Source organism: Cydia fagiglandana, chromosome 21 (assembly GCF_963556715.1).
Source record: "Cydia fagiglandana chromosome 21, ilCydFagi1.1, whole genome shotgun sequence".
Taxonomy (NCBI): domain Eukaryota; kingdom Metazoa; phylum Arthropoda; class Insecta; order Lepidoptera; family Tortricidae; genus Cydia; species Cydia fagiglandana.
This window is the reverse complement of record NC_085952.1, coordinates 3,370,150-3,384,806: the sequence shown is the minus strand read 5'-3', so window position 1 is coordinate 3,384,806 and position 14,657 is coordinate 3,370,150. Positions and strand designations below refer to the sequence as shown.

Sequence of the window (14,657 nt, the reverse complement as noted above, 5' to 3'; positions counted from 1 at the left end):
CATTTGCGCGATTCTGGAGATACTCTTGAACGATTTCCACAGGATATGACTTAGAGATCCAATTCAAATCTAATATAGATCTTAGTCTAAGTAACGTAAAAGTGACATTGGTTGCCCGAATTGCGCTGCAAAAGGGAACTAGTTGATATCTAGTACGTGTCGTCTCTTGTGAATATCTTGAAGTTCGAATACGGCAGGTAGGTATTTATGATTAAATAAAGTATGATGAGATGACGTCTGATGAATAGTAGGTAATGCATAATCGTTACATAATAATGCCTTAATAGTTGGGATCGATATTGACATTTGATTACTGTTAGGAATCGCGAAAAAAATTTTGGCTGTTTCATAAATTTTGGCTGGTCTATTTTCTATGGGAGGGTATTTATTTTCGCGATCGGTCTTTGTCCCATAAGTAAAAGATGCTTAGTATAATCCCAAAACCTCCCTGGCAACGGGAATGCAGTTATTTTTTAGCCATCGTGTATATAATTTTGGCCTTCGTAATATCATCCGTACCTAAATCATTTGTCTTGTAACCCACCTTGTAGAAAATACAATAAGTGACCCTTTACGTAAGTATTTCTGACATTAGTGATGGTTTATTTATGGAATTACGTCTTAATTTGAATAATTTGTGCGATTATGCATAGCTTTTGTAGCCATTTTCCTTATTGTACCTATTGTTGAAACAACAACGTATTTAAAATATTTTAAAAACAAAAGAGGATTGAGTGTATTGACTTTACAATATAAAATGAAAGATTCAGATGTTTTGGGAATCTAACTTGTTTCGAATCGATTAAGTTACTTAGAGAATGGCCTCAAATCTTGCTATTGTGATCTAAAAAAGCGTACGATTTTTCAATAACTCTTCTGCACCTCAATATTCTTATTCTTTATCTAAGGATGACTCACGTTAGACCGGGCCGTGTTCGGCCCGGAGCTTCCGGTGCATCGTTTTCTATGGAAAGCATCACGTGATCGCCTGTCATGTCATAGAAAAGTAAGCTCCGGAAGCTCCGGCCCGGACACGGCCCGGTCTAACGTAAGTCATCTTTTATACTGATGCTGGCAGTTGTAGAAATTACGATGAGTATATAAGAGGAGTTGTTATCTCGGCTTCAGTCGGTTGTTTGTAGCGCCGTGATGAAGTTATCTATACTATTGAGGTAGGTGCCCCGCTCTTAATTTGGTTTAAACTAAATAGTACGAGGGCAAATAAAAGTTGCTTTGCATCACACTTGCTCGTAAAAGATGTTATTGTATTAACACAATATATATGGAGTAATATAAAACAATTTACAATTAATGTTATAAGCAGCAGGGGTTGAAAAAAGACTGCTATAATATTAGTTTATTTATTTATTTTTATTTATTTTATTTATTTTTAGCCTTTAGTCGGACAATACATTATTCATGTTCGTATATTTCACTTTTTTTCCATTTCTGTGTGTCCGTTTGCCAGGTGGCAAAGGCCTCCTCCAGTCTTCTCCATTCTGGCCTTTCTGTGGCCACTCTACCCCAAGTTGTTCCTGCGACCTGTCTTATGTCGTCGTCCCACCTTCTCTTTGGTCTACTTTTCTTTCTGTTTCCATCTCTTGGGTACCATTGCGTGACTAGTTTGCTCCACTTGTCTTTTCCTCTGACTATGTGACCAGCCCATTTCCATTTTTGTCTTCTTATCTTTCTAGTTATATCCTGAACTTTATAATATTAGTTAATCCGGTTATAATATTAGCTGAAAATTGTTGAGCATCAGAGTTTTCGTTCGCCGAGACACCTATTGTCAAATAGCAGTACTGATAAATTCCGCTACATGACGCTAGATGTCGACTGCGAAATAACGCGCGTTTTGGCAAGAAAACTGATGTATGGAGTTACCACTCCTATGGTAGATATAAAGATAAACCGACGTAGACATGTAATTCCTTGTTATTACATATTATTTGTATTCCCAGTGTCCTGGTGATCGCAGCCGCCAGCGCTGTGCCGCGGCAGCAGCGCCAGTTTCCTGATGACTTCATCTTCGGCACTGCCACAGCTTCCTACCAAATCGAGGGCGCTTGGGATGAAGATGGTAAGCCAAACAAACTCAATCAATTTTGGAGTTTACTCCTTAAGAATCGATTCATATACAGGGTGGCAAAAAAATAAGTGCATTCCAGTTGCCAGGCAGGTTTTGGGATTATACTGACCAAACCCAAAATAGCGAAAAATATCTATGTCACACGGTCTCTGAGAAAAACTATTTACTATTTAACTGATTTGCAAGACCGAAGTGATCCCATAAGTGTTCCGTAAACAACGTTTAGTACGGAACACTAAAAATTGGCTGTTTCATACATTTTGGCTGGTTCATTTTCTATGGGAGGGTAAATGTTAAGCCCCGGGGTATGAAAAGTACCCCGCAGCAAACAACATAGGAAAAAAGAAAAAGTGATTTCAGCCAAATCTCACGAAATTTTAGTATGATGTAGATTCAATTAAGTCTCTGATTCTTTTTAACCGACTTCCAAATCCCAAAGGAGGAGGTTATCAATTCGGTTGTATGTTTTTTTTTATTTTTTTTTTTATTTTTTTTATTTTTTATGTTTGTTACTCCATATCTCCGTCATTACTGGACCGATTTTGAAAATTCTTTTTTTCATTGAATGTATATGCATACAGATTGGTCCCGTTTCTGTCAAAACCCAGTTCTGATGATGGGATCCATGAGGAATCGAGGGAACTCCTCAAATCTTAAAGGCATACATATAGTGATTTTTGGGTTTTTATCATCAAATCAAGCATATACATCCAAAAAAGTGACATTTGATGAAGTGGAACTGCTGATGATGATCAGAACGGAACTCCTCAACGACGCATAGTTCACGGTTGGCGATTTGTCCTCTTCGTTATGTTTGTTAAGCAAGTTAAGTTTTTAAGCTACATTTTTGTCAAGCTCGAGTTCTGATGATGGGATCCATGAGGAATCGAGAGAACTCTTCAAATCTTAAAGGCATGCGTATAGAGATTTTTGTATTTACATCAAAAAATCAAGCATTTTCATTAAAAACTGTCGCATTTGATGAAGTGGAACTGCTGATGATGATCAGAACAGAGCTCTTCAACGACGCATAGTTCACGTTTGGCGATTTTTCCTCTTCGTTATGTTTGTTAAGCAAGTTAAGTTTTTAATGCACATTTTTGTCAAGCTCGAGTTCTGATGACGGGATCCATAAGGAATCGAGGGAACTCCTCAAATATTAAAGGCATGCGTATAGAGATTTTTGTATTTACATCAGAAAATTAAGCATTTTCATTAAAAACTGTCGCATTTGATGAAGTGGAACTGCTGATGATGATCAGAACAGAACTCTTCAACGACGCATAGTTCACGTTTGGCGATTTTTCCTCTTCGTTATGTTTGTTAAGCAAGTTAAGTTTTTAAGCCACATTTTTGTCAAGCTCGAGTTCTGATGATGGGATCCATAAGGAATCGAGGGAACTCCTCAAATATTAAAGGCATACGTATAGATTTTTTTGTATTTTCATCATAAAATCAAGCATTTACATTAAAAAACTGTCGCATTTGATGAAGTGGAACTGCTGATGATGACCAGAATAGAACTCTTCAACAACGCATAGTACACATTTGGTGATTACGAATTTCGACTTTGACTTGGACTGGGACCCGGACTCGGACCCAGAACCGGACTCATACCCGGATCCGGTTCGGACCCGGACCCGGACCCGGACTTGGACTCGGACTCGGACCCGGACTCGGACCCGGACTCGGACCCGGACTCGGACCCGGACTCAGACCCGGACTCGGAACCGGACCTTGACCCGGAAAACCACTATGATACCTTAACTAAATAAACCACTGATTACCTACCATAAAATGTGTAAGTATATTAAGTATGATGATGCCAATCTTACTAGCCCCTCCCGCTTAAACCCCCGTACACCGCACCGCATGCGCCGTTAAGTGGGTTAGGTTAGGTTTGAACTGCGATCCTCACAGAACAGAACTGCTATCAGAGAAGTGGGTTAGGTTAGGCTAGAACTACGACCCTTACAGAAGCGAAATGCTAGTAGAAAAGTGGGTGGTTTTACCTCCTTTTCTACATAGTGCACCATCTAATCTACAATAATCTTTCACCGGCCCCCATGGAAGTCGGTTTTTTTTCTTAAAAATTATTTCATAAGGGCACAACTCTCTCAGAAGTATACAACCCGGTTGCTTCGCTTTCAGGCAAAGGCGAAAATATTTGGGACTACAACACCCACCGCGACCCGACCATCATTGTCGATCAGAGCAACGGCGACGTGGCCGCTGACTCCTACCACAACTACAAGAGGGATGTCGAAATGATGCGGGAACTCGGTCTGGACTGCTACCGTTTCTCACTATCCTGGCCCAGAATCCTCCCTTCTGGCTTCCCCAACCACATCAACCAAGCTGGCGTCGACTTTTATAACAACTATATCGACGAAATGCTGAAATACAACATACAACCTATAGTAACTCTATACCATTGGGATTTACCTCAAAAACTCCAAGAGTTAGGCGGTTTTACGAACCCTTTATTCGAAGAATGGTTTGAAGATTACGCAAGAGTCGCATACAGCCTTTTCGGAGACAGAGTCAAGTTGTGGATCACTTTTAACGAGCCTAAGGAAATCTGCTATCAAGGATATGGGTCTGTGACTAAAATGCCTCAAGTGAATGCTACTGGTATAGGAGAATACCTGTGTGCTAAGCATTTAGTGATGGGTCATGGGAGGGCGTACCATTCCTATAATAATGATTTCAAGCCGTCCCAAGGCGGGCAATGTGGGCTTACGATTAATTTGCAATGGTATATGCCTGATACGGACTCTGAAGAAGACGCACATGCGGTGGATTTGATGAACCAAGCTACTGTAAGAATATTGTTCAGATTCACAAGAGATTACTTTTTGTTTTAGATGCATTTTTTAGTGATGTTCCAACGGAAATATTTTTTTTTATCGCAAAATTTCTCATATTTTTGAAGTGAAAACTTCTTTAGCGCGCTGAGCACTTTTTGAGGTGGGGAAAAAATGATAAACTCGATACAGCGTAACGCGTAACGTAACGCTGACGTCATATGTCACGGACAATGTTATTCACCAAAGAACTTTAGTCATAACGTATCATAATCAGGTCAATTATTTAAAACTGGACTTTTATATTAAACAATAAAGCTCAATGTTCTAATTTTGTACGGCCTGAAATACGAGGATCTCAGTTAGATTATAATATGGTAACCTATATAAATCAACATTATTTCTTTATCATTTATAAAAGGATTTTCCTTATTTACAGTGGGCGCTTTACACCGATCCTATCTACTCACCTGAAGGCGGTTTCCCCAAAGAATTATCAGAGATAGTCGCCAAGAAAAGCGCTGAGCAAGGTTACCCTCGTTCCCGAATGTTGTCCTTCACAGACGAAGAAAGGGTTTACGTCCAAGGCACTTATGATTTCTTAGGACTGAACCATTATTCAGGGAACATCGTTTCGGCGACGAGGTATAAGGAACCGTATGCGGTGCCGTCGATATATGATGATATAGATGTTGGATGGACTGTTAATGAGTCGTGGTTAAAGGGCCAAGCAGCTTGGAATTATGTAAGTATATATGTAAGATTACCATCTTAAGGCCACCCGAGGTTTTTTATCGATTTTTGACAAGTTTAGAAATCTTATCTCCTACTTTTGCACTACAGATAAAATTATAAGACAAACGGCTATCGGTTCTTGAATCTTTTATCTTTATTTTTGTGCACCGGATTATGTAAGAAATAAATACTTATTTTTTTTACGATTTTTTAAACATTGTAGGTATAGAAAACACTTTATTACAAAGGAAACTGAATATATGTAACTAATTAAAAATTACATGAAATGCTCTCAAATGTAATCGTATAATATGTACATTTCCTGTTGTTAATTTAATCACTAACACCTTACAAAAGAAAGTTCCCCGCCGCGTCTGTCTGTTTGTGTATATGTAATGTTCGCGATAAACTCAAAAACTACTGAACAGATTTTCATGCGGTTTTCACCTATCAATAGGATTCCAGAAGGAAGGTTTACGTGCATAATTTTTTAAGGTTTTGTGTAACCCGTGTGAAGCCGGGGCGGATCGCTAGTTTAGGTCCTATAATATCAAGTACCTACATAACCTTACAAAGATTTCTTTCTTAACATTTTGCCATATCTAAAGTCTGAATACCCTTCCAGCTAGTCCCCAACAGCCTCTACAACTGCCTGACCCTCCTACGCCAGCGCTACAATGACCCCGACATCTACGTCACCGAGAGCGGCTGGTCGGGCGCTCCCGACGCTAGTCTCATAGACGAGGACCGGGTCACGTATTACGCTACCATCATGGAACAGATGCTGGCTGCTATAGATGAGGGGGTCAAGCTGAAGGGTTACATGGCTTGGAGTTTGCTGGATAATTTTGAGTGGATGAAGGGATATACGTGAGTTTTTTTCCAATTTCATAAATTTATTTTTCTCTAAACGGAGATGGCGGGACGACTTTGACACATTTTGTACATAATAGCGGTGTGTATATACGTAAGGTTTTGCCAATTTCATTAATTTATCTTTCAACGAAGATGACCAAAACGGAGATAATATAAGAGTGGCGGGAGTGTGCATCGGATAGGACCAAATGGCGGTAAAGAAGGAGGCCTTTGCTCAACAGTGAAATTAAATTTGAATTTTTGAATTTGAATGAATTTATTTGCAAGAGACATGGTTAATACAGATCTTAAACAATTACAATAAGTAGAGGTGCGCTCATATCTCGCCAACAATATTGGCATGCATATACAGTGATATATTCTTTCTCTCTTTCTGATCTTAGTGATGGCTATCTGGATGGATATCTGAGGCGTCAGCCAAGATAAGCGCTTGGCTGAAGCCTCAAATACTGTTTCAGAGCCCATTTTACTTTGAAAGATACAAAAGATATTAGAGACCGTAAAAGCTAACTAGACTAGGACTTGGCAGCACTAAAGTATGAAATGAAATGCCATTATACTCGTTGCCAAGTCTAGTTCGTTAGATTCTATAATCTATACACTATTTCTAATTGGTGCCGTGACCAGGATACAACAAAATTATTATTTGAAATCTCGGTAACAGAAAACAATCTTGTAGAAATTGTAGAGGTGGAAAGCGACACCAAACACTTTAACAATTGGTATCTTACGAGTTCCCATATTCCACAGAGAATACACACGAATACAGAATTATTTTCCATCATATTTTCACGGAAACTTAAACGAACGTGTCTTGCTATTTCAGTGTCGGTACAAAAAGCACTGACATTGACTGAACTAGCATGACAATTACGAACTTTTCCGAGGAAATACAAATACCTATACGTCTGTATTCCTATGTAACAAAATATTTATGTCCACAGCGAGCGTTTCGGCCTGTACGCCGTAGAATTCTCCTCGCCCGAGCGGACGCGCACTCCCCGGCTGTCCGCGTTCTTCTACAAAGAGGTGTTACGCACACGCACTGCCGTCGCCGCCGACTACCGCCCTGAAGAGTTTACTATGAAGATCGATGAGGGACATTGATAGAGAATAAATGGATAATGGATGTTTTAACATGATAAATAGGTTATAGTTCGTTTTTATGGTACGTACGGTATCGGCCTGCCAGTTTTCGGAACTGTCAATATTTTGTTCTAACTGACAGGCCGATACCCTCCGGCGGACTGTTAATCAGTGGGCCCCTTTAAATACGTGAAAAACAAACTACTTATTTCATGTTAATCATTTGATAAAAGATGACTGCAGTAGAGATAATATAGATAAAACTCAAAGACTTTTGATCTGGATCAAATTGCAATATGTCAAATCAAATCTATACCTAGATAAGACTAATACCTGCAACTGTGCAGCTTATACAAATGTTAGCATTGACATTTCGAATGAAGTGCAGATCTGGTATCGCATTCAGACTTGTGTCATGTGGCTTATCTAGGTATAGATAATCAAGATAGATCTTGATTGAGATAGATATGTTTCGAGATGAAGTGCAGTTGGCAGTCAAGCATCTGTATTATTTTTAGAAGAGGATCAAATGTAGGTATTAACACCCGGGTTAAAAGGAAGTAAAGGAACCTAAATTAGTAAGTTTTTTGCCAAATGTTAAATTTTTGATACAAGGTTTTATTGCTGACTGTACTTTTCTATAAACAGACAGCTAATATTGCTAGGTACTCCTAGGAGACCGTTCTAAGGTGTAAGGCGCCCATACAACCATTTTCAGTCGCCGTTACGACGCGGTGTAGACACATCTTGTGTCGACACTGTCTGTTTCGGTCACAATTCCAGTCGCAGAGTCGTCGCCGTGTCGACACAGTTACCAGAAATGGGGAAGGGTCGACACATGACACAAAGTGACATAAAGTGTGGTCGCCGTGTGCACACATTGTTTCGGGTTTGCGACTACTTTATGCCAAAATCATTCGTTCATTCGTTCATTTTGTTCCTGTCAAATGGAAACTGTCAGATGGAAAAATAGTTAAATAAAAGTAAGTGACATTAATACGCCATCTCTAAAACGGATTACAAGACGTAATTATATATTGTTTGCATTTATATTACAATAGGACTTAAATTATTATGGGGAATTAAACTGCTCGAGTGATTTGATAAACTAAGTGTAATATAATCAACGCGCCACCACATTGTTTTAGTTTAGCCGGAAATGAAATTGTTTACTTCTCAGTGCTTGTGTTCATAAATATATTATTTGATGCATTTTTAGTACTTCGATGCGTATACTATACTTAAATAACAGAAATAACGCTTTACATACTACGAAACTTGTTAATTATGATGTATAAATATGGTTTAAGGCTGAGAAATATTGCAGTCACAAAGTAGTCGCAAATGTTTCGACTTTGTGTCGACTCTGTGTAGACACATGACACGCGCTGTCAAAAGTAATAACAAAGTTACTGGATTTGCAAAATGGCTCCTTGTGTTCATTTGTTTTCAGATATTCTCAAAGTGTAAAAATGACGTGGTCAGAGATGGGACTTAATAGATTAACTGTTTATTCGACTAATTAATGGAATAAAAAAAGTTAATCCTCAAATTTTAATCACGATTAGTTTAGTCGATCTAACATATATTGAAATTGAATTAATCTGAACATTAATCGAATAAATTATCGATTAAATCTCGGTTGGAAGTTGACGGGGGCCATTTTTGTACGTAATAGTATTTTATACAATCGTGATATAATAGAGAGCTTTTCAGTCGAGTACCGTGTTTAGGCAACGAAGCTTGCTGAGTTGCCTAAGTCAGGTACGAGATTGAAAAGCTTGATTATATCACTATTGTATACAATACTTTTTCTACGAGCCAACAAAAATAATACTTTAAACTAGTAGAATCATACAAACAAACCCAACCAAAAGTATACACAGCTAAGATACGCAAGCAGCCGCCTACCTACCTTCATACTGGTACGCGCCCCCGCCGCTGCGACCGGCGTGTTGGTCTACGACACCTTCTCGTAACTCATGAGGCCCTGGTACTTGCTCCGCGCTAAATTAAATTTTTAGACCATTGTTTTCTCGATTTTGGCCACCGTAGCCTACGGAGACTAACAAAAAACACTAAGTGGTTTTCGTAGTCTATGGATGTTGCTATTTTAAGGGTGTCACATGCGCGTTTCTGACTTATTGTTTCTACTATACAACCTAAAATTAATAATTAATTTGAGCTATGGTTTTGTTTCGTCCTGTTGATCGCGGAGAGCTGTGATTGGTCAATTTCATTATAGTTCACTAAACTGTATCGTAATGAATATTATAGTTGAGTTGGGAGCCCACACACTAAAAATACCTAATTGAAGTTTGGTAGGGTACATCGCCAATTATTAGCCAGTTTTCAATTACTGGCCACCTATACTAAAATGAATTCTGTGTATAGGTGAATAGAACTCATTTTTGTAAGAGGCGGCCAGTTATTGAACGAGTGGGTTGTGGATAAATTTCAGTTACTGGCCATTTTCCTTATACTGAAAATGAGTTTTATTTATCTGTAAATAGAATTCATTTTTGGAATAGGTGGCCAGTAATTGAAAACTGGCTAATAATTGGATTTTCGTACCTTATATACTAAAATGAACTTTGTTCACCTATAAATAGAAATCAAATTAAGTGGCCAGTAATTGGGGGGTGGCTAGTAATTGGCGATGTACCCTATAAGAAATCTTAATTCAAGAATTATAATCGACGAGTAGAAAAAAATAATAGAAATGTCTTGCATGCAGATGGTAGCCAAACACTTTGTCATAAAAGTCGAGATGGGTGTTGATTTATAGGTTTTAGGGAGTGCCGATTTCGAAAATGATGACCATTTTGGAATCCAAAATGGCGGCCATGCACTGTGTCATAAAAGTCGTCATGGATGTCGTTTTATACGTTTTAGGGGGCCCCAATTTTGAAAATGATGACCATTTTGGAATCCAAAATGGCGGCCATGCACTATGCCATAAAAGTCGTCAGGGGTGTCGTTTTATAGGTTTTAGGAGGCGCAGATTTCAAAAATGATGACCATTTTGGATTCCAAGATGGCGGCCATGCACTATGTCATAAAAGTCGTCATGGGTGTCGTTTTATAGGTTTTAGGGGGCCCCGATTTAGAAAATGATGACCATTTTGAAATCCAAAATGGCGGCCATGCACTATGTAATAAAAGTCGTCATGGGTGTCGTTTTATAGGTTTTGGGTTTTGGGGGGCGCAGATTTAGAAAATGATGACCATTTTGGATTCCAAAATGGTGGCCACGCACTATGTCATAAAAGTCGTCATGGGTGTCGTTTTATAGGTTTTAAGGGGCGCAGATTTCGAAAACGATGACCAATTTGGATTCCAAGATGGCGGCCATGTACTATGTCATAAAAGTCGTCATGGATGTCGTTTTATAGGTTTTAGGGGGCCCCGCTTTCGAAAATGATGACCATTTTGGAATCCAGAATGGCGGCCATGCACTATGTCATAAAAGTCGTCATGGGTGTCGTTTTATAGGTTTTGGGGGGCGCAGATTTCGAAAACGATAACCATTTTCGATTCCAAAATGGCGGCCATGCACTATGTCATAAAAGTCGTCATGGATGTCGTTTTATGGGTTTTAGGGGGCCCCGATTTAGAAAATGATAACCATTTTGAAATCCAAAATGGCGGCCATGCACTATGTCATAAAAGTCGTCATGGGTGTCGTTTTATAGGTTTTGGGGGGCGCAGATTTCGAAAACGATAACCATTTTCGATTCCAAAATGGCGGCCATGCACTATGTCATAAAAGTCGTCATGGATGTCGTTTTATAGGTTTTAGGGGGCCCCGATTTAGAAAATGATGACCATTTTGAAATCCAAAATGGAGGCCATGCACTATGTCATAAAAGTCGTCATGGGTGTCGTTTTATAGGTTTTAGGGGGCGCAGATTTCGAAAACGATGACCATTTTGGATTCCAAGATGGCGGCCATGCACTATGTCATAAAAGTCGTCATGGATGTCGTTTTATAGGTTTTAGGGGACGCAGATTTCGAAAATGATGGCCATTTTGGAATCCAAAATGGCGGCCACGCACTATGTCATAAAAGTTGTCATGGGTGTCGTTTTATAGGTTTTAGGGGGCCCTGATTTCGAAAACGATGACCATTTTGGATTCCAAGATGGCGGCCATGCACTATGTCATAAAAGTCGTCATGGATGTCGTTTTATAGGTTTTAGGGGACGCAGATTTCGAAAATGATGGCCATTTTGGAATCCAAAATGGCGGCCACGCACTATGTCATAAAAGTTGTCATGGGTGTCGTTTTATAGGTTTTAGGGCGCCCTGATTTCGAAAATGATGACCATTTTGGAATCCAAAATGGCGGCCATGCAGTATGTCATTAAAGTCGTCATGGCTGTCGTTTTATAGGTTTTAGGGAGCGCAGATTTCGAAAATAATAACTATTTTGGAATCCAAGATGGCGGCCATGCACTATGTTAAAAGTCGACATGGATGTCGTTTTGTTGGTCATGGTCATCATTTTCGAAATCTGCTCTTCCTAACACCTATAAATCAACATCTATGACGGCTTATATGACAACGTGCACGGCAGACATCTTGGAATCCAAAATGGTCATCATTTTCGAATTCTGCACTCCCTAAAACCTATAAAACGATATCCATGACGACTTTTATGACAAAGTGCACGGCACACATCTTGGATTCCAAACTGGTCATCATTTTCGAAATCGGCACTTCCTAAAACCTATAAAATGATATTCATGACGACTTTTATGACAAAATACGTAGCGGCCATCTTGGATTATAAAATGATCATCGTTTTCGAATTCTGCACTCCCTAAAACATATAAATCGACATCCGTGACGACGCAAGTTATCTTTATTTTCAGATCTAACAAATTGCTACAGAATACAAAGGACAAAAAAAGAAGCGAGGAGCTAATGAAACAAGCAAAAATACAGATGATTCCTCGACGCAATAGGATGCTTCTTAAATTGTGTCCAGATTTTTTTGTCATAAAAGTTTTTATTTTTCACGTATTACTCTCACAAGTTCCGTGACATTTCGACCTTGTAATTTTTTAAGTAAATGTTTTTGTTTATCTGTGAGGATCTCACTAGAATAATATAATCAAGGTATGTTTATATTTGATGATTGATATAGTAACGCAAAAAAAAAAATATTTGTGTCTTATATTCCTGCCGAAGACTTTTATTTTTCCTTTTCCTTCTACACAAGTTTGGTCAAGTAATAAGAATTTAGGGCTCTCAATTTTATTTTGACTTCTACAACAGTAAAGCTACGAGGCCATGTTTGGTATCGTTTTCGTATAAATTCGCAGTACCAAATTTAGTTATGGTATCACATTGACACCATTCCAAAGTAAAAACATATAAAATTACTTTCTTTTAAACTCCTCTTCACGCTTAAACTGCTGAACAGTTTTAATTTAAATTTAGTACACATAATATATTTTGAGTCCCGAGACAGGACATAACAAGTTATCTCAAAAATCATCCTTCAAAGGTGTGAAATGAGGTGTAGGGAGGAATTCAGAATTGACTTCTTGAAGTTAATACTGTTTAAGTTTAGGTTTGAAGTCATGTTTTTTTTATCATTTTTAACTAAATCAAAGATGTAGACCATCCCAAATTTAATATAAATCGGTTCAGCGGTTATTGATTTCCCGTACAAATTTCCACGCCACTTTTCACACCTTCAAAAGATGATTTTGGTTATAAGATCTATCCTATGTCCTGTTCCGGGACGCAAACTATTTCTATACCAAATTTCAACGAAATCGGTTCAGCGGTTAAGCGTCAAGAGGAGTTTAAAAAAAACCGACCAAGTGCGAGTCGGACTCGCGTATTAAGGGTTCCGTACATTAAGTCCGACTCACGCTTGACTGCACATTTCTAATAGGTTTTCCTGTCATCTATAGGTAAAGAACTATTTTGTGTATTCAGACAGACAGACATACAGACGCACGAGTGATCCTATAAGGATTCCGTTTTTTGCTTTTGAGGTACGGAACCCTAAAAAGATTTTTTTAATTTTGTGGAATGGTTTCAATGTGATACCTTAAATGGATTCAGCAACCCAGTTTTATACGAAAACGATACCATACACGACCTAGCACCTTCACTGATGTAGATATATCAAGATAAAATTGAGAGCTCTAAATAAACTTTCAAGAGCGGATATCTCAAAAACTATTCAACATATCGAAAAAATTGACTGAATAAACTTGTAACAAATTAAATTAACTTTCATTTTGTATAAGTGGCCATGTCGCTAAGATGCATAGTTTCCGAGATATAATCGAAAAACCGGAAAATGGGACATTCAAAGCCCCCTCTCTTCCCCCCGCTCAAGGGCTACGGCCGGGGACTTTTGATATGTTCACCTCCTAACTTGTCCAAACCAAGTTACAGAGTCAAAAATTGTGTTCCGAGCATTTCCCTCTACAACATTTTTTGAGCATTCGTTGGCTGACCTAAGTAGCTAATTGCATTTCTTTAAAAACTTTTCTGTAAAAGGTTGACGGGTGTTGGGTGTTTACATGGTTTTGGTCGATTATTATCATTTGCATCGCCCATGATGACTTACTAGAATTACTTACGAGCACACGAGACACTAATAGTAGTTTGACAAACCTTGGTTTTCAAGAGGTATTTTATATTGACATTTGCTGTCACAAATTTGCTGTCAGATTTAGTCGCAAACCGCACGCAAAGTGCACACAAATGTGTCGACACCTTGTTACGGAAAAGTGTAGACACGGCGACGACACTTTGTTTCGAAACAATTCTAGACACATTGTGTGGACTCTGTTACGACACATCTGACATTTAGTTACCACTTTGATGATTCTGCGACTGGAATGGTTATATGGGCGCTGTATGTATTCTAACTATTCTTTGAATGAATGATGCTTTTATTCGAAACACACATACACAACAACACTAAATAAAATAGGCTTAAATCTTAGCCCAGGCTAATTCTAAGCTTTACCCACTACAAAAAATAAAGGGGACGTACTTAAGTCTTAAAGATTAGTTAAAGAAACAAGAGA

General features: G+C 38.6%; 1 protein-coding gene across 1 annotated transcript; it reads left to right on the top strand.

Annotated features, from left to right (window-relative positions):
* Positions 1–1,149: 1,149 nt before the first annotated feature.
* LOC134675351 (myrosinase 1-like) lies at positions 1,150–7,629 on the top strand. Its single transcript, XM_063533560.1, has 6 exons — positions 1,150–1,172; positions 1,962–2,080; positions 4,241–4,911; positions 5,336–5,641; positions 6,257–6,501; positions 7,452–7,629. Exons 1-6 carry the CDS (start codon positions 1,150–1,152, stop codon positions 7,612–7,614), a joined length of 1,527 nt encoding a protein of 508 aa, XP_063389630.1. The 3' UTR covers positions 7,615–7,629.
* Positions 7,630–14,657: the final 7,028 nt, after the last annotated feature.

Bases quoted from the DNA above. Each gene is read 5' to 3' on its own strand.
- LOC134675351 (XM_063533560.1), top strand. From the start codon at position 1,150: ATGAAGTTATCTATACTATTGAG. The intron at 2,081-4,240 runs GTAAGCCAAACA...CTTCGCTTTCAG, and splicing joins GGGCGCTTGGGATGAAGATG to GCAAAGGCGAAAATATTTGG. The intron at 5,642-6,256 runs GTAAGTATATAT...ATACCCTTCCAG, and splicing joins GCCAAGCAGCTTGGAATTAT to CTAGTCCCCAACAGCCTCTA.